Source organism: Athene noctua, chromosome 5 (assembly GCF_965140245.1).
Source record: "Athene noctua chromosome 5, bAthNoc1.hap1.1, whole genome shotgun sequence".
Lineage (NCBI taxonomy): Eukaryota > Metazoa > Chordata > Aves > Strigiformes > Strigidae > Athene > Athene noctua.
In genome coordinates, this window is record NC_134041.1 from 11,577,934 (window position 1) to 11,601,786 (window position 23,853).

A 23,853-nucleotide genomic window follows, 5' to 3' on the forward strand; every position below is an offset into this window, starting at 1 on the left:
TCTTTCCATTTGTCTCTCTCAGCCATTTCAATAAACTATTATATTCATTATATAAATACAAGGGAGCCCTTTTTCTCAGAGAAGATATGAAAATTCTCCTCATAAATACATAAAATATGGAAACAATCCTCAGGATGCAGAGCAGGAGGGAGTCTGCTGACTTCCAACTGCAAGACCTCATTAAAATTAGTGGATTCCCTATCCTCTTTGCATAAGGAGCATTGCTATTTGGGCTGACTTCCACAGCAACATCTGGGCCACTGATAACATCAGTACTGAAGCATTGCTAGGTGAGCTCATGTTTTGTTAATGAACTAATCTACTGAAAGTGCATATATCATTTTTTAGTACCACATACTTTACTGCAAAGTGTTGTACAACTGTTTATAGAAGCTTTCCTTTGCAAGTGGGACTTAAAGAATTTCGTTATAGTTAATAATAAGCTTTGCTTGAATTGAATGTTGTGCTTGAGAAATGCCACCTAAATTATAAAATTTTAAGACTTTGGTAGCTCAAGGCATTAATCGAGAAATACACTTGAAAACAGCTTACTAGAACACCTGATATTCTCAGTGGCTTTGGTGTTACTAAATATTCGGTGTGCTAGTATTGCTGTATTACAGAGATAGGTAGATAGATAGGTAGATAGATAGGTAGATAGATAGGTAGATAGATAGGTAGATAGATAGGTAGATAGATAGGTAGATAGATAGGTAGATAGATAGGTAGATAGATAGGTAGATAGATATGCATGCCCAAGTTGTGTGAGATCCCTCTGCTAATGTAAGTAAGTAATGAAAGTGATCATGATCACAAACATCTGACTTTAGTGTGTTCTGGAATAAGTGAACAAAGGTTGGACGGAATATACTGATAAGTTATCTTCATTCAAATATCATTATGAAATTCAGGCATCAAAGGAGAAAAAATGAAAACAGAGACAATTTCAGGTGTGGATTGAAATTTCTCTCCTTAATAGCCTCTGGATTCTGAGTGCAGTTATAGATCTCTTGAACAACCCAGCGTAGTTCCTGACTGTTGTTGTGTTTTGTCTTTTTTAATTTGCGAGGTAAATGTTCTTGTGGCTTTTTTATCCTGAGAACTAGTGGTGAGTGTTCAGACAGCCAGAACACTCTCAAATGAGGCCACAGGTGTGTGGAAGGGGAAGTAACATTGGCATAAAATACCTAGCTGCTTTCAGACAGGTTCCAAAAAGGGTTTCTTCTGTCTAAGAGCAGAGAATGCAAAAAGAGAAGGAATCAATGAGTCTTTATGGTTTAAAACTGTGTTCTTAAAATATGGAAGCTAGTGGAGATTTCCCAGTTTCTAAAATATTAACCTGGCACTGGTCTGAAAGCAAAGACTATCCTGTTTGCCATTGTTTGGCTAATGATGAGCAGGAGTTTTACTGATCTCTTCCACTTTACTGGGCTGGATAGGCAAACACTTTGTAACTGAGCAGTGGCAGTCATTTGTAATGTGTAGTGTAGGAAAGGTGAGCAGACCCCATCTCCTTCCCCTATTCTCCTCCAGGAAGTGTTGGAAAAAATACAGTAGTAGTGTTGTGTTTGCTAGCAGAACATGCACAGCCTTGCATATTAAGGCAGGCACTTAGCCAGAACCTTTGAATTATTGTACCCTGACATTACCCACTGTAACTTTTAGCACTCTGGGCCCATTACTTTGGCTTCCTGCCCAGTAATGTGCAATTTCCACTTACATAAGAAGATGTAGCAGGAGTAATGACTCCTTGGAGGAGGTGTTTTCTTTTGCAGCGAAGCAGCCCAGGGCCAGCAGGTGTAAGTTTATAGACACAGTCCAATAATGGCAGCCTGCACTGTTCTCCGTTAATCCAGCAGTAGGTGGAAAGGAACAGATCTGCCTTTGCACACTTTTCACTATCCGCTGACTTGCTTGAAGAGTCAAGCTCTTGCAAATGGCCATGCAAAACTCCATGTTTCCTTTTTTTTCTTTTCCAGGCACCCCAGAATGCACATCAGAACAGGCCTGATGGATGCCCATCTCTATTGTCTGAAGAAATATGTGGTAGACTTCCTTGTAGAAAACAGGTAAGAAACCAAGCAATACACAAGGGTAGTAGCAGGTGTTTTCATTGACGTATGGTTCGTACCAGAGCTTTTAAAGAAAGATTTGTTTCTTTAAACTGGCTAGCACAAAATAGAAATGTAAAAGAAACCAGTTTGCACAATGCCTTAACTACACTAAAAGGAATGCCAAGCATTATGTCTGAGTTTTATTCAGAACTTTTTTTAAAAAAAAACCCAATAATAACAGCATAAGGGAAAGCTAAAATTTTTGCCTCTTTTCTGCATCCCTTGTTTTCCTAATATATCTGTGCTTTTTGGCTGCTCATTTCACCAGGGCTCCCCCATTGTTAGGGCTGTGAATACATTTCTGACCTTTGATTTCCCCCACCACAGTCTGTTTTGGCCTTTGCAATCACCTTTTCTCTCCCCCTTCACATCCACCACCACTGCAGGTGGGCTATCTCTGCAGCATCCTATGTTTTTAGCTTGTGATGTTCCTCTGTCAAAACTCTGAGACCACCCACTGAGAGTAAGAAAAACATCCATTTATGGAAGTGGAGAAGGATCTTAGCTGTAACATTTCATGAAACAGACAAAAAAAAAAAAAACCTGTTTATCTTTAAAAAACAAACAAATGAACAACCCCCCTCACAGTAAGTAGTTCAGTTTTGGAATGATGTCCTGTTCCTAGACTTTTTGTAGCGCTCTCATGCCCATTACATATATTGAGTGCTCACTGGGCTCTCAAGAGTTTTTCTCCCCTTTTAAGTAAGATGAAAGCTAAAGGGACTGATTAAGTGTTGTGTTCATAGTGCTTTTCCTTAGCACATAAACTGACATGTGAAAAAATGTTGGGGGGCGGGGGCTTTGTGGTAGTCTTGACCATATACAAATCTGGTGATGCATTTGGATACATAACTGAAGAAGCTCTTCCAGAATAAGATTCTGTGAGTGAGTTTAAACAAGTGGAAAGCCTCTGTTAACCCCCAGGACAATTTCTTGCCATGTGTAAGAATAAAGCTTGTCTGATGCTGTGACTGGCACGTGGAGGCATTTTACAAGTCATTTTAGTTCCCATATATGTATGGGAACATGTCTGAAAGGTGAGAAAGCTTCAGGAGCAGCAGATGATTTAAATCTGGAATAAGCTGTTTATTCAGTGTATTTTAGAAAGTCTGTGACAGTTTGTACTTCTTGTATTTCCTGTGGTAGCATGAAGCAGTGTTTACGGCTTTCTTTTGTCATAATACAAAATGCCATCCAGTTTTGCTGGGATTAGACATTTCTGGAATATTAGGCATTTCACACATTCGGTTCTTATTCCCTGGTATTTCATGCTGGTTTGAATTTAGATCATTAGGTCTGTGGGACAAGGACATGCCAGACATGCCACAGTGCGTGACACAATGAGGCCTCTAAGTGTAAATAGTGGTAACTTCAGATTTCAAGGGTTTATGCTATTTCCATTGAAACTGGTGAGATCTTTGGCTTTGTCAGTGATGGGACTTTACCTCGTATTAACCAAAACCAGCAGAGTGAAATCCTGCTCTGATCTCCTCCAGTTGCCCCCAGGTCACCCTAGAACAAGTCTACTGGCTTTTTGCAAGTATGACCAGTTGTTTTTTTGTTTTCTATAAAGAGGTCACTCTCTGTCTTCACAATTTGTGGAAGCTGTGCTTCTTTTCTTTGGCACTTCCATGACAAATACAGCAATAAATACAATTACAGCAGCTAGACAGCATTTCTTAAGACCTGATAGCAACATCAGGCTTACTAATGGCAGGTAGCTGCTTCATTCTGTTTATTACACTCATGCTGCTTATTCAGTCAATTGAGAGAGTGAGTCAATTGCAAGTAATGTGCTTTACTGGCAAATCTGAGGAATGGGACTTCTGCCATGAGGAATAACTTGGGCTTTCAGGCTTCTGGCATAGGAGGGCATTTGCAGCTTATTTTTCTTCTCTGAAGAAGGGGAGGACAGTGCATACCCAAAGATCTTTCCATGTTTGGCAGCAGCATGCCAGGATTTTTGAAAGACCCTGTGGAATATTTTTGCCTCAAAAGTACTGACATCTACATAATTGTTTGGGTTTAGGGATTCTTTTTAATACTTTGGTTTTTAGTGTAGAGAGAACCTACAGTAAGATTTTGCCTCTCTGCAATTCCACACCAGGACTGGAGAAGCTCAGATGCCGTGTTTAAGTTGTGCGTGTTTAAAACTAACAGCAGGGACTGAAATGAACAGTGAAGCTCTTGTACGGTGCCAGGAAGTACTGACACAGTGTACTTCCTCAATATTACAATATTTACATTGTGTTAATATTTTAACAGCAGGGTTTGATGGCAGGCAGAACACCTTTTTTTCATTGTTTGTAACTCAATGAAGCATTTACGGTTTTTTTTCAAATTTTACTTTGACATACAAAAGCATAAAATATGTTACCCAGCCAGAAAAAATTCAAATTCTACAACTGGCTATAGCTCACTCTTTTGCAGAGGAAAATTGTGATTGCTTCCAGGTCAAAGAATTACATGAAAACTAATGTGGTTATGTATGTGAGATCTGTTGCTTCAAATGGGATAAAAGACCAGTGTAGTTCCAGCTTAGTTGCAAAGATGTGGCAAGAACAAGCTCTCCCAAGGGAATGTATTTTGTGTATAGCTGCACCTGTAAGGGTAAATTGCATTCCTCTACTTTGATCACTTTAATATATGCAAAGTCCAAATATGAAAACAGGGAGAAGAAACTGTGAAATGGCTAAACGTTTGTTTTGTCTAAGTATATGAATCTTGCTTTAGGATTTGGAATAACTTTGTTAGATGACATCTCTCTGGAAAAAGGCTGAATTTATTGCTCAGCTTCACAACGAAGTTGTCATAACAAGGTTTTATCATCAGCTTGGCCACTGTCTTGCATTGTGGTGCTAAACAGGTCCCTTAATTTTTCTATGCACTTGTTTCCTCTAATGGGTGGGATTGAAGAACAGTCAGTATTTGGCAGCAGTGAGATTCTACTATAGGGGATGTTGGGAGAGGTCAAAATACTGTTCAGTAGTTTGCAACTCAGTTTGTAGTTCTTTAATACATTTTTGTGAACTATTTGAAAAGGACTGAATAGCAGATTCTCCTGCCTGAAGTTTCATTGAACTACAGCAAACCAAACAGATTCTTGAGTTTTAAAAAGCAGAGTTCGTTAATGCCTTTGAATAAAACTCAGAGGAAATGGTCTGTTTACTAGAACCCTCTCAAATATGTATGTCCAGACAAAAATAAAAAAATATCACGACCCTAATGTTGTTTAAACCTGGGGAATTTATTTTTGGGGGAATAAAACTACTTTCTCTTTCCTAGCAGGAAAAAATGCCATTTGGCAGTTAAAATCCTCGTCTCCATCTATCTCATTTAGTTCAGCATTAGATCCTAGTGAAATTGAGTCATCAAGGGTACAACCTGTCTGAATCTACCAAGGTCAAAATGCTGGTGGTTCCAAGGTGCCTTAAGGAACAGCTGAAGAAATTTTTGCCCCGAGCAGTTTGTTATACCCTGCAGCTGGAATTTATTCCTTCCCTTCCCTCCACACTCCTGCATCACTGGGGCAGGTTGATTATCTGAATGCTGCTTAATCAGCTCCAGTGCACTGGCAGCCTCCCCCCAGGGGTGCCAGCTGGAGTTGCTGAGGTTGATCTTGGTTTGGCAGATGTACTGAGTCTGTCGAATTGTTCGCATCTTTACATGGGAGGGACTGTCAGTTAAAAATCTGATTTCCCTGTATTCAGGAGAGAGCTTTTCTTTCCTTAACGTTTCCATTTTCCGAATAAAGCTAACCCGAGGGTCTTAAAGGTGCTGCTCTTTGCAGCATGGAGAAGGCAGGCGAGCGCTGGCCGTGTGTGTTGCAGGAGCTGCTCTGCCAGCACAGGGCAGGGATAGTTGAAGGTGAACACCTGCACTGCATGATGAACTGCACAATATTGCTTTTCTTAAAACGATCATTACATGAGCTGAGCCAGCAGGCTAGACAGAAGCAGAGGCTGTAGCTGGCTGGGGGCACGGCTCCACCCCACAGCTGGCGGGCCTCACACCCCTGGGGCCCTGGGGTGGCAGCCAGCACAGTAGCCAGTCCCTTTTTTGGCACTCTCCTGAGTGCTAGGTTGGAATCCTGCCTCGCTGCTACATTCAGGGCAGATGGAAGAAGAGAGTCCTTATTCCCTTTCCTCTGTGAACTTCATCTGTGGCAGAGGGCAGGATCTAGGCCTGTGCTTTGTGAGCCCAGTGTGTTGCACAGACATGCACTGATATTTCTTTGCTGCATGCTGACAGTTGGCTTGCTAACAATCCCAGCAAAGCTGCTAGCAGAAGAAATGTGATCAAAGTGAAATTGCATGGTAGTTTGTGTTCTGGTTTTCCAGAATATTTCTAAAGCTCTAGCCTGGTGAAATAAGACACCTCATTTGGGGAGGGCAAAGTGGGAGATAGATACAAAGCAACCCCTTCCCCTTTATAGTTTTAACATGGAATACTCAAACTTGCTTTGTAAATTTTAAGTGTTGGAGATGTGTGTCTCTCTGTGTATCTTGTGTATATGCTTAAAAGCGTATGTAATATGCATTTCTAATATATGTATGCATGAATGGCACTGTGCCCGTAGTTAGTTGTGCAGGTACAGATGACATTAGTTATGTCTGTAAGGATCTTACCCTGCTCGCAGCTGAAAGCTATAGACACGTGGAGGCTGCCATTTTCACCACTCATTGAGGTAGACCAGAAAATCTGAAGCCAGATCAAGGCTGCCGAAAGCAAAGCAGGATGTAGACCTACATATTAGGTTTACCTCCCAAAAATTGGTTTTGTCAAATTTCATCAGGGCAGAATTTGTCATGAATATGCTAATCAAACCTTAATTACAGGTTGGGCACCTGAAAAGCTACATTTAAAAAATACTAACTTAGCAAAGTTAAGCATTTGACGGTTAGGAAGTACCACAGCTAAGGCTCGCTGTGCTTCTGAATGTGCCACATATATGGTACAGTCTGCAGTTACATGAATCTTTGAGTTTGGGGTTTTTTTTCCCCCCTCTGACCATTGCTTCATTTGTTGCCTGAGATGCTTACTGAAGGAGATACTGTTCAATATTGTATGTAACTTCTGTAGTTCAGGTGAAGGCCACCAGCCTTACTGACTGCTCACTCATTAAAGCCTGTTCTGAAGATAAGGTAAATACTTTCCTCTTGGATTCTTGGCGCTTGTCTTGGCTCTGCGCACACTTCATTAACTAGCTTTCCAACACCCCTATCAGTAAAGTACTGGTCTTTCCCTGTTCAGAAAGGGGGAAACTAAGGCATACAAGAGCTGAAGTTTGAAGCATCTTTGTTGTAAGTATGCTGTTTTTCAGTCCTTTATGTTATATAGAGAGCTCTTAATACTGAAAGAATCTTTTCCATTGATGATAGCTGTCACAGGGTGATACTGATCAATTCAAAAGTGCACAGTCAGTGGTAACCTCCAGAAATTAGATTTATGTTTTGCATTCAGCAGCATTTGTGAACTCCTCTGACAGAAGGGAATTTAACAAAAAAAATATTAAAAATCAGTTCTTCAGGCATCATTCATTTGCCTTAAATATTAGCAGTTCTTTTGTCCGCTTGCAGCCCTCTGCCTTGTACATTTAACACACATGTTCTAACAAATGAGGCAGGCATTCTTCTGCCTCATTACACAACTTTGATTCATCCCCAGGGCATAGTCCATCTTTACATTGGGTGAAGAAGAGATCGAGATTGGGGAGAGAAGAAAAGTAGGTGAGTGTGTTTTTAAGGGTTGTGTCATAATGTGTACACGTAAAGTCTTATTAAGGTAGTATAAGCAACATGGTTCTAGCTTTTCTTAATTTGAATGCCCAAACTGTTACACTGATGTTCTTTCAAGTGTCTGTATATATATTTATATATGTGATAATTTTAGAATTAAACAGTGAGGCTACTGTGACTCTTGCTAATGGAGTAGCTGTTATAAACATAGATTTATCACCTTTCATGTCAGCCACCAGAAGGAGATGGATGCTCTAAACTTCAGAGAATATCCAGCTCAGCCTTTGTAACCTTGGCCTGTAGCATACTCTGTTACTCTGTGGATTGGTGTGTGAGCAGTTCAGTTACGCTGCAGAGAGGGAGAGAGAGTGGAGCATGCTCAGCGTAGAAGGACCCAAAAAATTTAGCTGCAAAACAGGTCTCTTCCAAGCATGTGCAAACACTGGTTTTTCAGATTTAGCTTGATTTAGTATGGGCACTTTTTATGTTTACAAATGTAATGCCCTGACGAAAAGACAACCTTGTGCCAAACTGCAAGCATGGAAGTGCAAGAGCTTTTCAGTGGAGCAGTCAAAATATTTTTAACATGGACAAAAGACAGTTTTCTTGCATAATTTTTTTTCTTGGAAATAGCTGAGACATTTTTTGATGAAACTATCAAAAAAAAAAATCAGCTTGAGGCAAACACCTGGCATGGGTATTTTCAGCCAAAACAGTTAAACTTTGGCAAAGTTTACAAACAGATGAAGAAAGAACCTTACAGTAGGAAATGCTGGGGAATTTATCTGTAGGCACCCTAACTGCACCACTTCTGAAAGCTAGTCATCTCAGTTTTTATAAAGGCAGATGCCACTGTGTGTTTGCTCATCTGTTAAGCACCAGAGTGGCAAGTTGCATTTTCTACCATAAGGAGATCTTTGGACTTTGTTTCAAAAGACTATGTCCATATATCTAAAACAAAGTTGATAGCACACATCTTCCTCTTATGCATTAGAACATTTCACATACTTTTACGTATTACCTTCTCCCTTTTTTCAACCCTCTTCCTCCTAAAAGCAAAGTAAAATTTTAATTGTGTTTTGCAAATCACCATTTTGTCCTGAATCTATTACTTCTGAATTGCTGGGTGTAGAAGAAGCCACTTTTTCCCTGTACAGTCACCTGGGAAGCTGGCAGCTCTGTTTGTGGCCAGAAGGAATGATGTGTGGTACTGGAAAGGCAAGAATGATAAACAGCAGCACTGTGGTCACTTCAAAAAGGTCTGAGTAAGCATTTGCCATGCCTTGTCCTGGGAGCACTTAGTGCTAACATCTTGCTTGCCACCAGAGAAACCCACTTTCCCTGGGGAGCCTCCCTCTTGGGGTGCAGCTCATGAGAGGCTGTGCTGGAGATAAGGAAACAAACCAGTTCTTCTGCAGTTCGAGCGCTGGAGAGCTGCCTGCCAGAATTTGCCAGTAGAGAAACTCTTCTCTGAACTGAGCAAATTTGCAGTAAGCTTTATAGCCAAATTCAGTATGATTTGTTTGCAAAGTTAAACACTGGGGGTTTTTTTGAACGGCTGAAATAAATAAGAGCAAATTGTGTGAGGTCATAGTGCTCTGCCTTTCCAAACTGCTTCAGCTGCAGCCTCAGAGCAAGCTTCTCGGCTCCCCTCTGCTGTGTCCAGAAAGCCTCCACTGGACCAGCACAAGGAGGGGAGAGGAAGGTTTGCCGTCTCAGTGCTGTGTTCTGAGATCTGTGGTTGTGTGAAGAGCTGCAGTGGAGCCACACTTCTCCCCGATAAATGTCAGGGGCAGTACGAGATCTTTGAAAACTGGAGGTGCAAGTGACTGGCTCTGAAGCTCCTGCTTGGATGGCTGTGTGCTATGCTGTACACAAAGGCCCCTGCAGGTTTATATTAAGGTGCTGCCCAGACTAAACCAGTGCATTTTTTCTTTTTCCCCTCTAAATGCCTTTTTATCATTCAGGCTGTCACCTGTGTTTCCTGGCAAGGGCTGCTGGCTGGGGGAGGTCTGGCAGAGCTGAACACCCAGCTTTGGTGGTCTTTGTGTGGCTGCCTGAAAGATGGCTTAAAACAGAACCTGCTCTGTGAATACCTGCGAGTTAACATGTGTCAGCCGTGTGGCTGGAAGGTTTCTCCTTTGCTCTAAAGAGAGATTTTATAATGAATACTTTCCTTGTGATTAAAATGGGTAAATAAACAAATAGCTCCTACAGGAAGTATACTGTGTGAAGACAGGGAAAATAGATTGTAGCTTTCCAAACAAGGAAAAGAAAAAAAGGGGGGGGCAACCCAACCAAACTCAAGCTCCTCCTTAGTGCATTTAATCTATTAGAATGTGAAATAGCAATTTATCTTTCCCATTTCCTTTCCTTGTCAAACATATCCAGCTGTTGGAGCTTTCTCTGGTCCCTACTAGAAATGCCAAGACTTAAAATTTGTTGATGTCTTCCTCCTCCAGAGTATCATTACTGTTATCATCTTTCCATGGTACCAATCAAGCTCACTCCTGAAACCTCAGGGGAAAAGGGGAAAAAACTCTAATGATCCAAACTAGATTTAAACAAATTATGATTTTCAGCAGATCACTTCTGTAATAAATACAATTCCTTTCCCTGTTGGCGGACTACCTGGGAGCAGGCATATCTTTGGATGTGCTGAATTGGAGCTGATGAACTTCATGAATAACTGCAAATCTTTCTGTGAGACCACAGTATGCCATAGTGGCCATGTACCTGAGATACCTGAAGCATGCTTGGTCACAGCACAGTATTCTGTGCATGCAAGCTGCTCCTAACACAGATTTTTCTACAGTAAATGTTAAATTTGTTAATTTTATCCTCTAACAGTGATTTACAGTATCAGATAATGACCCTTTGGATTCCCTGTGAAAAGTGAATATAGGGAGGACATGAAAAGGGTCATTCAAATGTCAATGCAAATATTATAGAATCATTAAAAAATTTAGGTTGGGGATGGACCTGTAGCAGCCTCTAGTTGAACCTCCTCCTCAAGTAGGTTTAACTTTTGTGTTGCTCAGGGGTTGTTTTTGCAGTTGAGTTTTAAAAGTCTCCAAGGATGGAGCCTGGGCCTTGTCCCAGGACTGTACCACTCACTGAAAAGCTGTTTTCTTTATGTCCCAACTGGAATTTCCCTTGTTGCAGATTGCATCCACTGCCTCTTGCCCTTTTACTGTACACCTCTTGGAAAATTCTGGCTGTCTTCTATATCACTTCACTTTTGGTAGTAGAAAACTGTAATCAGATCCCCCTGCAGGCTTCTCTTCTCTCGTCTGAACAAACCAAGCTCCCCCAGCTTGTCCTCCTGCGTCATGTGCTCCTGGCCCTCTTGGTGGCCTCAGCTGGGCTTGCTCTGATCTGATAATAAACATTAAAAATTGTTAACTATTTTTCCACTGTAGTTGCAGTTTCTTTGGGTAGTCTTCAGTCAGATTGACTTTTGTCTTCATACAAGATGTGGGTTTTTGAACCTAGGAGAAATGATGATTCTTTTATCCACCTATGTGTGCTTTGTTCTTGGTTTTTTTCCTTAAATCATTGCCACTTGGACAGTATCACCCTAAGCATTTTTTCATCAGTGCAGTACATATTTTTCCACACAGCACTACTTGCATGTAAGATAACACCTGAGGTGAAATTATTATCTTACCTTGCTGGACATTCCCCTGTGAAGATACAATCCTTATATGTGTTATCATGGTATATTTATCTTGCAGTGGAAAACATAACTGTCCTTTATTTTCTATTCAGATGATCTGATTGTACAACTTTCAAGAATTTTCAAGATAATGTTTTCTTTTCTTCCCTTCTCTGGTTTGCTTCTAAATCTCGTTTCTTCCACACCACCTCAGTCCCTGACTGATCCTTCTGAAATGCTGAGTCCCCTTTTACTCACATGTTGAATTTTTGGAGAAGAGAGAAAACAGTGATTGTTTTCCTACTATTCCACTTCTTATAGTTTTTTGTGTCCTAGGTGTTAGTTCAGTGTCAAATTTCATTGAGCCTTAGCCAGTCGAATGAAACATGAACAATAGTAAAGATGTCTGTAACACTGTTGCTGACGTTATTATTACATTGAATTATCATGATGGGAGATTTTTAACTTCCTGCTTATAGAAGAGAGTATAAATGCTACTAATGATGATAAGGGACACATGCCTGGATAGAGTAGCTAAGAGATACCTTCATGAAGTCAGTGAATCATCAATCAATCAATCACAATATTGTGAGTTCCATTGTGAATGTGATAAGTAGCTAGAGTATGAGGTAAGGGCTGATCTTAGAACACAGTCTTGAATCAAAGGGGAGCTAATATATAAAAAGGTAATGTAACATTTTAAGCAGTTTAGGGCAGTCTAGGGGAAATGCCGAGTGCTGTCTAGTTAAGTTACTAGTTTTGAAGTCAAAGACCTGAATGGAAAGGAGTGGTATTTCCCTAAATCAAAGACACAGAAATGACCTGTAGCACACGCAGCATTTTACAACAAACTTTTCTGGATAAATACCACCTGGAAAGAACATTATGAATAAAAGTGGTCTCATGAAGAAGAGGAGATGGGATTCATTTGCCAAAAAGCTTCATCTTAAAGTTCTTCAGGAAAGGATAAAGTGAACAAAAAAAAAAGTTTAATATTATCACAGGACAGAAGATCATGTTGCAAATGCCACAGTAAAGAGAACAGAAGAGTTGTCCTACAAGTAGGGGTGAAGCAAAGATTAGTAATCAATAGCGAGGATAGGAATTAAGGTAGAATGATTGCTGGGGAGAAGGGTGTAGAAATGGGACCTGTACAGATGGAAGCAGGACTGAATTACACACCAGAGCTTCAAGTTTATCTCCCAGACTGCTGACAGAATGGACATGTTTTTAAGTCTAACTGAGAATGGGTCCATCTTATTGCAGACCACTAATCACATTATCTGCATGGAGAAACAGAGCCAAGTGATATGGACATCTATGATGCCTTTAATGCAGTCTCAGTGGAGTGGGGTGAAAGAGCTTACCGATGTGAAGCTACAGCCATATCTATGTTTTTGACACTTACATGTTTTATGTAGACAAGTCTGAAGCATTTAAATCTATCTTATCTAAATATGTACTTATGCACCTTAAGTTTACATAGTTCATTAGTTTTATGGATACACGTCAACTTCTTCAAATGCATCATATGCATCTGTTTGTTTAGGCATATTATCAGAATGCCTCTGTTCAGTGTGCTTTTCAGAAAAGGAGCCTAATTTCAAAGGCACTTAGAAAATAGTTGGTAACAGACACAGATGGCTGCAAAGGCGGAGGTGGGAGAGAATGGGGAGAGATGAGTTCTGGCAAGGAATCATGTTTGGTGCAGGTGCGCTTGTTTTAGAAGAATGGGATGCTGTCTGGGAATGAATGAGATCCATTCCTCAGCAGCATGTACAACCTGCCAAACACCCTGGGTGGCCTCCGACAGCCTCAGAGACTTTCGGTCAGCAAGAAGTTCTAAAAATGTCTAAACTTGCTGGTATTGCTGTGCAAAAGCTGTATTAGTCGGGAACTGAGGGGCATTCCTGGCTGTTTGGCCAGCGGGCAGAGTTAAGGTTACTTAGATGACCCAAGCTGAGTGTGCACACACTTTCAAAGGATTTGAGTATGTAAATGAGGAGTTTTAATTTCTGTGGTCAATTTTCAGAAAGCTGTCTTGTTTCCCAAAGGGTTTTTTGGCAGAAGTGGAAGTTAGATCCCTGCTCCTTTAAGTGCATCCAGACTTGGTGGAACTTGAGAACAGCTTTTTATGTGGTTTCCATCCATACCATCCCTTCCATACTTTGATCTGGATCTTCTCTGCATTATCGTGTCTATGACTGTCACTTGCATGTTGTCTTCTGCTTTCCCTCCATCATCTAGAGTGCAGGGATTTTGGTGGTGATTCTGCAGTTTTGGGAAGTCAATTGTAAACTTGAATCTGCAAAGCAAAGCTGTGCAGTCATACCAGCTTGTTCTGCAGTGCCTTTTGAAATGTCGTCATGCATGCTTTTACGAACATTGGGAGTAGGTTGCTGTCAGACTTGAAGGTTTTGGTTAGAAAATAGTATGGAAAGAAATGAAGCACAAATGCAGTCATGTGGAATTACCTCTTAGTAGAGCATTTCCCAGTTTCTTTGCCTTTTCTATAGGCATTTAGCTCCAAAAATAATAAGAGACACTGACAAATAAGTAATTAATGTGAAACTGCGGGGTGAGAAATATATTTACTCTTTTTGTGATAGAAATTTTGAGAGTAGAACCAGACAAATAGAACGTAGCAAGAAATAGCATCTGATGCTGTGATTGGTGATGCAGGTTATTGAATTAGGCTCAAGTAATTGCCTGGTAGTTTATTGGCTTGACTGGTTACTTGGGACTTTTCCTTTATTATAATTGGTGTTGGGTTTACCAAACAAAGGCAAATAGATTATTGTAAGATATAAGGACAGAATTAGCCTTCTGCAGGGACATGGCATACCCTATAAATTTATCATTTGATTTTCTTTTTCCTTTTGTATATAGTCCTTCTCTGCTTTCTCCACATTCTTAGCATGTCTCAGAAATTCCAGCATTTTTAGCAATGAATCAGTGAGAAGGGGAAAAGGCCTGTAATTGCTTTTTCCATTGTGCTTGTTAAAACCGCATTGTGGGAAATGGACCCAAACACTGTCTTTTAAGTGGTGTTGAGTCTGAGGCAGGTGGTATTAACTCAGGACTGCATTAACTCTTTTCAAATCTCTTTCCTGTTTCCTTGAGGAAACATGCCTGGTGTATATATGTGGCAAGGGCTGTTTGCCTGCCTCTTGCATTGACATTTTAATTTGGTCCATGATATAAATATCATTTCCCTAATCCCCCTTGCCCTGACCCTGTTTTGTCTTTTCTTCAAAGTGAGTTGACTTTTTTTTCTTTAAGGAGGGGGGAGGAGATGGGAATGGTGGCTGGCTGCTCTAGTTTGGAGCATTAAATGCTCGGGGAAAAAAATCTCAGAGTAACTGTTGTTTCTTTCTTTGTATTCACATGGAAATTTTTAATCTCCATCAAAGGATCAGGAGAAAATAACGTTGAGATTCAACAAGAGAGCTCCCAGCTTACATGGAATTTTTAAATGTTATTTGGCTTTATCCTTTAAGCGATGAGAACCATGAACTATGTACCTACAGGGTTCAGAATTAACTTTTCTCTTTCTTCCAACACACCCTCTTTTTTTTTTTTTTTTTTTTACCTCCCTTTTTCTTACATCTTTATTTTTCTGCATAAACATGCAACTTCTTTTTGGCCAAAACTGTCAGTGCCTTAGGATTTGTTTAGTTGTATTTATGTATACATTTCTAACATTAATTATGAGCATCAGTCTGAAATGTAGCCTCATGTTCTGCTTTTGATGTGATCTGAAGAATCTCTGTTGATGGCCATGGAGCTATGATCAGAACCCAACCCACTATATGCTTGCATAGTTGTACAAGAACTAACATTAGCCTGGGAAAAAAAAAAAAAAAGGCAACAAAAGTAGGTATAAAAGGCTAATAATCTGCTTGTTTGTAGTGGGGAATCACAAACACTATCAGCACCTGTAGATGTAGCTGATTGTGCTAATAATGATAGCAAGGGAGACCCCCTGCGACTAGCCCATGGAGAGTAACAGCAGATTTCACAGGTGGGTGCTGACAGCAATGGTAGATTTCATGCTTCATCACAGATTAATAAAACAGGAAGGATATTAAAATGCTAATACTCATTAATACTATTTTATGGTGTTTAACATTAAACATGGAAAATAAAAATGAATGGCAGCCGGTAAATGGAACTGACAGTTGTGTTCAGGGTGTCTGAAGCTGATGAGAACTAGCTGCAAGAAGTAAAAGCTGTGGATGCTCCTATTCCGCTGTGGGTCAAGCCATACAGCACCTCCTGGTACCTAGACTTTTGCAAGGTCACCTAAACTTAGATTTAAATAGATTCTTCTATTGTTACAAAATATTTGATGAGATTTTTTTCTTAACCAGCATTGGTCAGAGCCATTATTTTCTGTGTCATATGAAAGACAAAGTCTCCAGCAAAAAGTATGTCTAAGAGCAGAAATCACAGCCTACTGAAGCATAATTGTGAAATACATTTTTTTTTTAAGTGGTCAGTATTTGGGTTTTTTTTTCCCCAAAACTCTTCTTGTGTTTCAATTGGTTCCATTGTTCTTCATTTCTTGCTAAAGTTTCAATAAGCTTCATTGAGAGGTTTCAATAAGCTTCATCCCAGAGGCACTTGCATTTCAGCAACAAGTAAAAGTTGGCCCTCTGTGGGCCATAATATATGTAATGTAATATGATATAATATACATAGATAGAAACCTAATTCTGCCCTATCACAGACTATTCTAATTTTATTTGTGGTTAAAACACACTGAAAACTTCTACGTAGCTGTGTTTAAATATGAAACTTGAAGATCTAGGGCATTTTCACTTGGTGTTCTTCACAAGTAAAAATTTTTAATTTAGCGTGAACCTTATCTCTGCCTTTGTTGTCATGCAAAAATCCCAGGAACACTGGGAAGACATCGCAGTGCACAGGGACCAGGGATAAAGGGATTCTAAAGGCATGATACTTATATCTCTCTGGTAACAACAGTACTTAATAAAATTACCATTGCCTGACCAAGTATCCATTTTCGTACCTTTCAGGTTTTAAATAAAATTAACCTTGAATATCATAGGTTTATAATGCCTAGATCTGAGTTTACAGTCTGCACAGGTGACTGCAAATCACTGATGTGTGCTCTGAGCTCTTAGATGAATTTAATATAGACTTTTTCAGGGGGTTCTTTTGCTTTTAAAAATTTCATCTTCTCTTGAATTCCCAGATGTTCCTTGCACATGCACCATGAATTTCACCTGCCTCACTGTCTTCATGTCCCACACGTATGCACTGTGTCTTGCCAACATCCCCCCTTGTTATGACCTGCTCTATGAATGGCAGATTCCATCCCAGAGATATTTCTTCTTTTTAAATACTTAAAATGTGATCAGTATCAACCCATTTCAAAATTGGTGCCATCTCATGTTCTCATGGGATTGAAGCCACATAAGATGCTTCAGGGATTAGTGTCCCCCCACTTAATTTACAAGCAGCAATTTAACGATGCTCTCAATCTTTGGTGGTTTAATTGAAATCCTATTACTTTCTGTCAAGGTGAAAAGATAGATATAACATCAAAAATCAAATTTTGGGGAATGAAAGATCACGAAAAAGGCTTGTCACTTGGGCTGGAGTTTATGAAAGCATGTTTATTTTGGCAAATGTTTCTCAAAAGCAGGTTCATTTTTATCCTCGCTACCATCTGGATTTTACTGTGAAGTGTCAGGGCATGGTTACTCTGAGTTGGCTTAGAATTGAATTTCTGCCAAAATTCTGTGTCCTCCTCCTTTCACCCACCCCTCCACTTTCTTTCTCTTGGTTATAGTAGATTTTTCTTTATGTTGATCTTGGTGGCTGTTTCATTCCTACTTTTTGGTGCTAAAGAGAATAATAAGCTTGGAAACTAGGGGGATGCCAAATTTTAAAATCTGAAGAGAATAAAAAAGACTGCTTTCAGTCTTACACTTATTTCTTCTTAATATAGGCACATGTACTTCAGGATTTGATTGTAATAATTTTTAACACACTAGACCAAAAATCTTTTTGATTTGTTTTCTCCTGAATCTAGGTTACAGGCTAGTTAGTTCTTCAAAATGTCTGATAATTTTTTTTCTCTCTTGGTGAAGGGTCTTCGGTCCTATCCCTCCTTTGATTTAAATTCCTTTCCTAGTCCCAGCCAGATGTTTGGTTTCCCCTGCTGTTGACAGTCAGATAATATTCTCACGCTATCACTTCGTGTATCCACATTTGCAAAATCTGTCATGAAAATTTCCCAAATTTTTGCCACCAAGTGCCTTACTGCATATTTTTTAATACTTTCCAAAGACATATTCCTTTAATGTCACATATAAATTGTTTAACAGCAAGCAAAGGCAAACCTTCCCATTTTTCCTTTTCCAGTAAGAAGGATGTGTTTCTGAGACACATCTTATGGATGACCCAGAGATTTACTCCACCTTTGCTGAAGGAATGTGGCTAGCACTTCAGAGAATTGCAGGAAAGTGTCAGGAGTTTGGCCAAGAAAGAGTAAACTGTCGAAAACCAGGCAAAACTTTGTCTTTCCCCCTTTCCACTGCTTTCATTTCCTACCGTGTTGTGTTGTCCTCTGCATCAGACTATTTAAGACTGCCAAATACTTGGATATTTTATAGGTAATATATCTTATAAATGCCATGGCCAGCCTCTGAGGGAAACACAGGATTGTCGGTTTTGGATAGAGTATAAAACCCAAGCAGGAAATCATTGCTGAATGGCACAGCTGCAGGCAAACATTGTAAGCTAGTAAACTGCCCATCTGCACCACCACACGTGTGTGTCAGAGCGCGGGGCCAGGGTGGCCGTGGCAGAGTGCGCCTGTAAGTGGTTAGCAGGGAGAAATTTGGTGATTAAAGAATGAAGTGTTTTGCTTCGTTAGTTCCTGAAATACAGCTATCTGAAGGTGATTATAATCTTATTTTCAAGGAGGAGAGAGTGAAGACTAGAGCTTTTCCTTGTCTGTAATAAAAGTAGAATTTCAGGTCTGGGATGGTCAGGTCAGGATCATCTCACTGTAGGATGGAGGATGTGACACAACCTACAGTTGAGGACTGAAGGAAAAGTTTGTCAAGAAAAAGGAAAACATTGTTCATAATGCTGAACTGGCAATCACATCTGAATCTTCCCATCAAAGTTAGAGACAGGAAAGACTGTTTTGGTCCTTAGGTCTGCCACACTATCACTGACCTGAACAGAGGCCTGAGGGTGTTATGGGCTGCATGTTTCTTAAAGTTTGAACTGTTTAAGATCCCCCTTTGCTAGAGATTATGCCAACCCAAATGACTTTCAGGATACTTATTTTAGTAATTTCCTTTTTTAATTTAACCTGTAGTTAATTCCTAGTTTTGCTGTCTTCCATCCTAAATTAACTGCTTTCTTTGCGGGTTATCATTTGGTGAGTTCCTCTAGCCAAGCTCTCTCTGTTAGTTCTCCCAATCCTTCCTCTGAAGTTTAGCACTTCCTCTTTTACATGCCAAGTTTGAGTTCATTTTCATGATTTTCCCAAGCACTACTTTAAATAATCCACAATTCAGTAACTAAATGCAGATTGTTAAAATAATGAAACAACAAAATAAAACCCCTTTAAGACTGCATCTCATGCACTTCAACTGCAAAAATGATTGATTTGGGGTTTTTTCCAAATACTTAATTGAAAAATAAAATTATCTTTTAATGGTCAAAATTAATTTACAAGGGTTATAGTGCCATTGTACAGTAGGGTTTCTCCATTGATATTTGTCTATTGGGGACAGGTTTTTCTTGATTCATAGTAATGTATAAATCAATGCAAGAGGCAATATAATCTAGTGAACAGGGTCACTGTTTAAGGCATAAGTGGCCTGGGTTCACGTCCCTGCTTTATCACAAAGCCCTCGTGATTTCTCTGCCTCCTGGTATTGGGGTGTCAAATATAATAAAAGTTGAAAACTGTACATAGGGATGATGGGTGTATTGCCAGATGAAGCCTTTGGAAGCTTTCTATTCACTGATGTATTTTTTGGATTGGGGCACCTAAAGACCATGGCGCTTTTGGCACCTAAACTTGTTAAAATGTGCTGATTTCTCTTGATTAAAGGTCTGAGTCTTTAAAATGTTCTTGATGTTTACTATGAGCAGGAGGACATCATTAATGTCTGTGTCATAAATATTTTCATTTAAGGATTTGATATACCTCATCATATATACCTTATATGTTAGATATATTTCATATACCCTTGAGCATTTTCATCATTTTTATCACATGGATTTCCATCCACTTTTATCACAAAGAAAATTATCTCCTTTGGTTTTTCATCTGTAGATACTTTATTCTTTCTTTTCTTGTCAACTGATGCCATTTTTTAAGCCACTTAAAGTAGATTTTGGTTGTTGTCAATGTTGGTACTTTTTGCATTCTATTTGCACACAAGCATGAATTGCAGGGTGATGCCACATTAAATTATAGGTATTTCTGTTAAAATACAGGGAAATTAGTTTTGAAGAGAAAGCTTTTTCCTTATTTTGAATCTTTCTTTATGTTTTAAGGCATTAAGGAAGCACGTGACCAATGGACATCATCTTAGTGCCAAATGTCTCAGACTACCTGTCATTTTGATTAATCCTCGTGAAAAATGTGGAAAATATCTGATCATGTTATGCAAAGGAAATGAAGTCTTGTAAGTTTTAGCCTTCATGGACTTCATATGTGTGTCTCCTTCCCCAGGACAATCACATCTCTCCGGAGTGAACTGATTCCACATCTGGTTAGGAGACAGTTCTCTTCTCCTACATCATTGCAGCAAGGACTAGACAATAAAGAAGAGGACCAAAAGAAAAAAGAACAAGCATCCCTAGGTCAGTACAAGTATCAAAGATTTGATTAAGGTTTTAAAGCCCATATGCTACAGCTGAATTATCTGGTAGAGTGCAGAATTAGCCTGAAACACTAGTTTGGGGATTTGCTTTTTTCCTCTTGTACTTCGTGATAGCAAAGATTCTAGTAGACTTCTTTTTCAAACAGTATTGTGCGTTACATACATATTTTTGTCCTCCCTTATTTTGGTGTAAATCAAAAACAAATCAGCTAGGTGCTCTGTATTTTCTGTATTCTTCTGGAATACAGTATAGGTAAATGTACTTCTGAAAATGATTTTAGGAGGGAGTTCCTAAAATTCTGTAGGGCAACAGACTAAGCCTTAACCACCCTGCACTGGGAACTGGACAGCATCTCAGATCTTGGAATTTATTTTTGGCATTTCCACTGTCTCCTTGTGTGACGCTGGGCAAAACATTGCATCTGTCCTGATCCCTTGATTCTCACCTGCAGAATAAAAATAAGCGCTTACTATACATGATAAAATCTGTTAATGATTGCTAAGTATCTAGCCATTCAGATAACGTGAGGCAAAGATTTCCCTTCACCAACAATATTTTAATAGTATTCCTCTTCAGAAGGTATTTCATTAAATCCTGTCTAACTTCATGCATGTGTGTGTTCTCCAGACATTTATAGTTTCATAAAGGAAGATAATAGCTTGCTGAAACCTGCTCCAGATAACTCTTGTTGGAATGATCATAGGGGAGATATGAATGAAACTCTCCATGAAGGAAAAGTGCGCTGCTATGTCCATATCATGAAAGAGGGACTGTGCTACCGAGTGAATACTCTTGGATTGTATATTGAAGCTAACCGACAGGTGAGAAAAATACAGAGCTGCCAGGTGAGAATACAGTAGTAGTTTGTCTCCAGGAGTGGCTCCCTGTGATACAGATGGAGAGTGTGTGGGAATTGAACCAGTGCCATGTTATCTAGGCACGTCACCCTGCTGGTTGCTGGATGGGGACATAAGGCCAGAAAGCAGTTCTGTCACTAATTTATTCCATAGCTTCGATTTAACTAAGAAAACCCCCACCCCACACACTCTTCTTTTTCTTAGGCGTGGCAAGTCCTGCAGCTAAAGAGCCAACAAGTGTGGAAAATAAGGCTGGAAGTAGCTTTGATAACTCATCTAATCAATGTCATCCATGTCCTAAAGGCAGAAGTTCTGACTGGACTCTTCATAACAGATGTTTATCTAAGTGAAAATGACAAAGGTTATTAATGATTTGCTGGAAGACTTAAACTACCTGTACATTCAGATTGCCTAATGCTTTCCATTATGAAATAATTATTTTATGAACAGGTTTCACTACAGTGGCACTCCAGGTAAACACAGAGGTGAAATGTGAATCTGTTGCAGCTTTCACTTTCACACTACTGAGAATTCATAAAATAAAAGATCACAGGGGAGGATTAGAGAAATCCTGTACTAGCTAATGAGCTGATTATTAAAAGCTTTTAATATGATGATTTTTTTTTTTTTTAACTATACTGGCTGATGCAATGTACAAGTTCTTACTTCACTCTGCTAGTGATGAACTTCATTGCTATCAGGAGTGGACAATTTCCTCTAGTTTTGAAAGACCCATAGGGGAGAGTAATAAGTAAAGACTCAAGATTTCTGGAAGTGGGGTTAGGACAGCAATAAAGTTGTATTGAGAATCCTGGAAGTGGTCACTGCCTTGCCTCTGCTCTCAGATTGAGTTGATTTCTTTTTAATAAAAAGAATGGATTAATTTATGCAAATTAGAATTGCAGCATGGCAGAGTGAGTTCATACATTGGAACTCTTTCTCCCTGGTGCCTGTAAAGGAGCACAGAAATAAAGTGATTTGTTTTGCAGTTAGGGACATGAGGAAGAGAGGAGGGAGGCAGCACTGCTGTCAGAAAGGGAAAACTTTCCCCAAGAATATCAGGAACAAGTGTGCCCAAAGGGTTAAAGGAGAACACCGTTTGCTAGGGGAAGTGTGCGTGTACATTTGGCAGCAGCCACTTCAGTAAAAAGTTATTGAGTTGAGCCAGTCAGACTCCATGTGGGTTTTTTTCTGTTGTTTTTTGTTGGTTTTTTTTTAACTTAAATATTCTACATTTTGGTCAGTTCAGGAAATGTGTTTGCTCCTGGGTGGTACATAGAATTAGTGTTTTGAAATCACATTGGGGCCTTCAATGTTGGAAAGGATTTTCTTTGAATTTTTAACTTTTCCAGAATGGTAAAATTTCTAAGGAAACTATGTGGAGGTAAAACATAAAATGGAGCTTAATGAGGGGTTGTGAGAAAGGAGATCCTTTTTTCAGTGCCACTGCATTTTGTTTCTCTTGCTAATCCTCATAAAAGATACACATTTAATTTTATCATCTTTTTTCTACCTGTTTTGTTGGTCTCTAAGGAAGACTTTTGGTGTCTTGTTTGCTTTTATCTTGCTCTTCACAGACCAGATTCTGATTCCCTGGCTGCAAAGCCAGGACCTATGACTTTACTGTCCAAGAGGACAGACTCAAAGAGCAGTAGCGGTCCAGTCCAGTAGCCGTGAGAAGGAATGGCATCCTAACCCATTGCCCTTCTGGTGAGGAAACACTTTACTCACATCATTTCACTTCCAGCTGGGTTTCTGGATGCCTGCAGCCTGTGTGTGGGCAGGTGGGTTCAGGAGGGAGTTATCTTCAATAGCAGGAAATAGTTTCTTTGTAAGATGAATTAAATCCAAACACATCTTAAACCTTCCCTTGACCCAGGCACTCCCTCTGACTCCTGCCCCCTGTCTAACCTTCCTTTTCAGAGCAAAATGCTTGAGCTGGTAGCTTTCTTGGGTCACCCCTCAGGCTGCACTACCATTGACTGATTCTAATAAGGGCTTCGCTCTGGCCAGTAAAATCCTTTATTTATTTCACCACACCACCTTTCCACTGAGGAGGGCAAGAGCCTTTCCTCATTTCTTTCCCTTCCCACAGAACAACACTGGATAGTAGGAATCTTTCCAACCTATGCTGTAGGTATGCTTTGGTGTGTGTTCTTCTCTTGGATCTATCTGTTGTGGCTGCCCAGTTATGTGTCAGGTGAGGACAACATCCCTTCACTAAGCCAGCATCATCCAGGCTGATTGGCCTAGTTTGTGGCTTTCTGGTAAGATGGTAGTTTTCTATAGTGCCTGCACCTTGGACTGAAGGATCTAACCTACTCACGTTTTTTAAAAAACAAAGAAAACACAAGTCTAGTGGGGAGGACCATCTTCAAGATGTGAAGAGCTACAGATGTGGAATTGTCTACTGGGGACAACAGGCAACCTGAAATGATAGCTCAGAAGTGTGAGCTCATCTGAGCTCATCTCACTCATCTGAACGAAGCATCAACTGTGAAAATTCTTACCATATGAAAACCAGCACTTTTTATCCATCCTTGCATGCTGAAAGGGAAATGGGCTGGTCATATAATGAATATCCAAACAATTTTCTGTAA

The 23,853-nt window shown here is 39.8% G+C and overlaps 1 protein-coding gene across 1 annotated transcript in view; it reads left to right on the forward strand.

The window, feature by feature from the left end:
• EIF2B3 (eukaryotic translation initiation factor 2B subunit gamma) overlaps positions 1-23,853 on the forward strand; it is a 103,640-nt gene that overhangs the window by 49,861 nt on the left and 29,926 nt on the right. Inside the window, exons 6-8 of the mRNA XM_074908142.1 lie at positions 1,980-2,069; positions 20,245-20,375; positions 21,024-21,217. Coding sequence (XP_074764243.1) covers positions 1,980-2,069; positions 20,245-20,375; positions 21,024-21,217 — 415 coding nt within the window. The remainder of the gene's footprint in view (positions 1-1,979; positions 2,070-20,244; positions 20,376-21,023; positions 21,218-23,853) is intronic.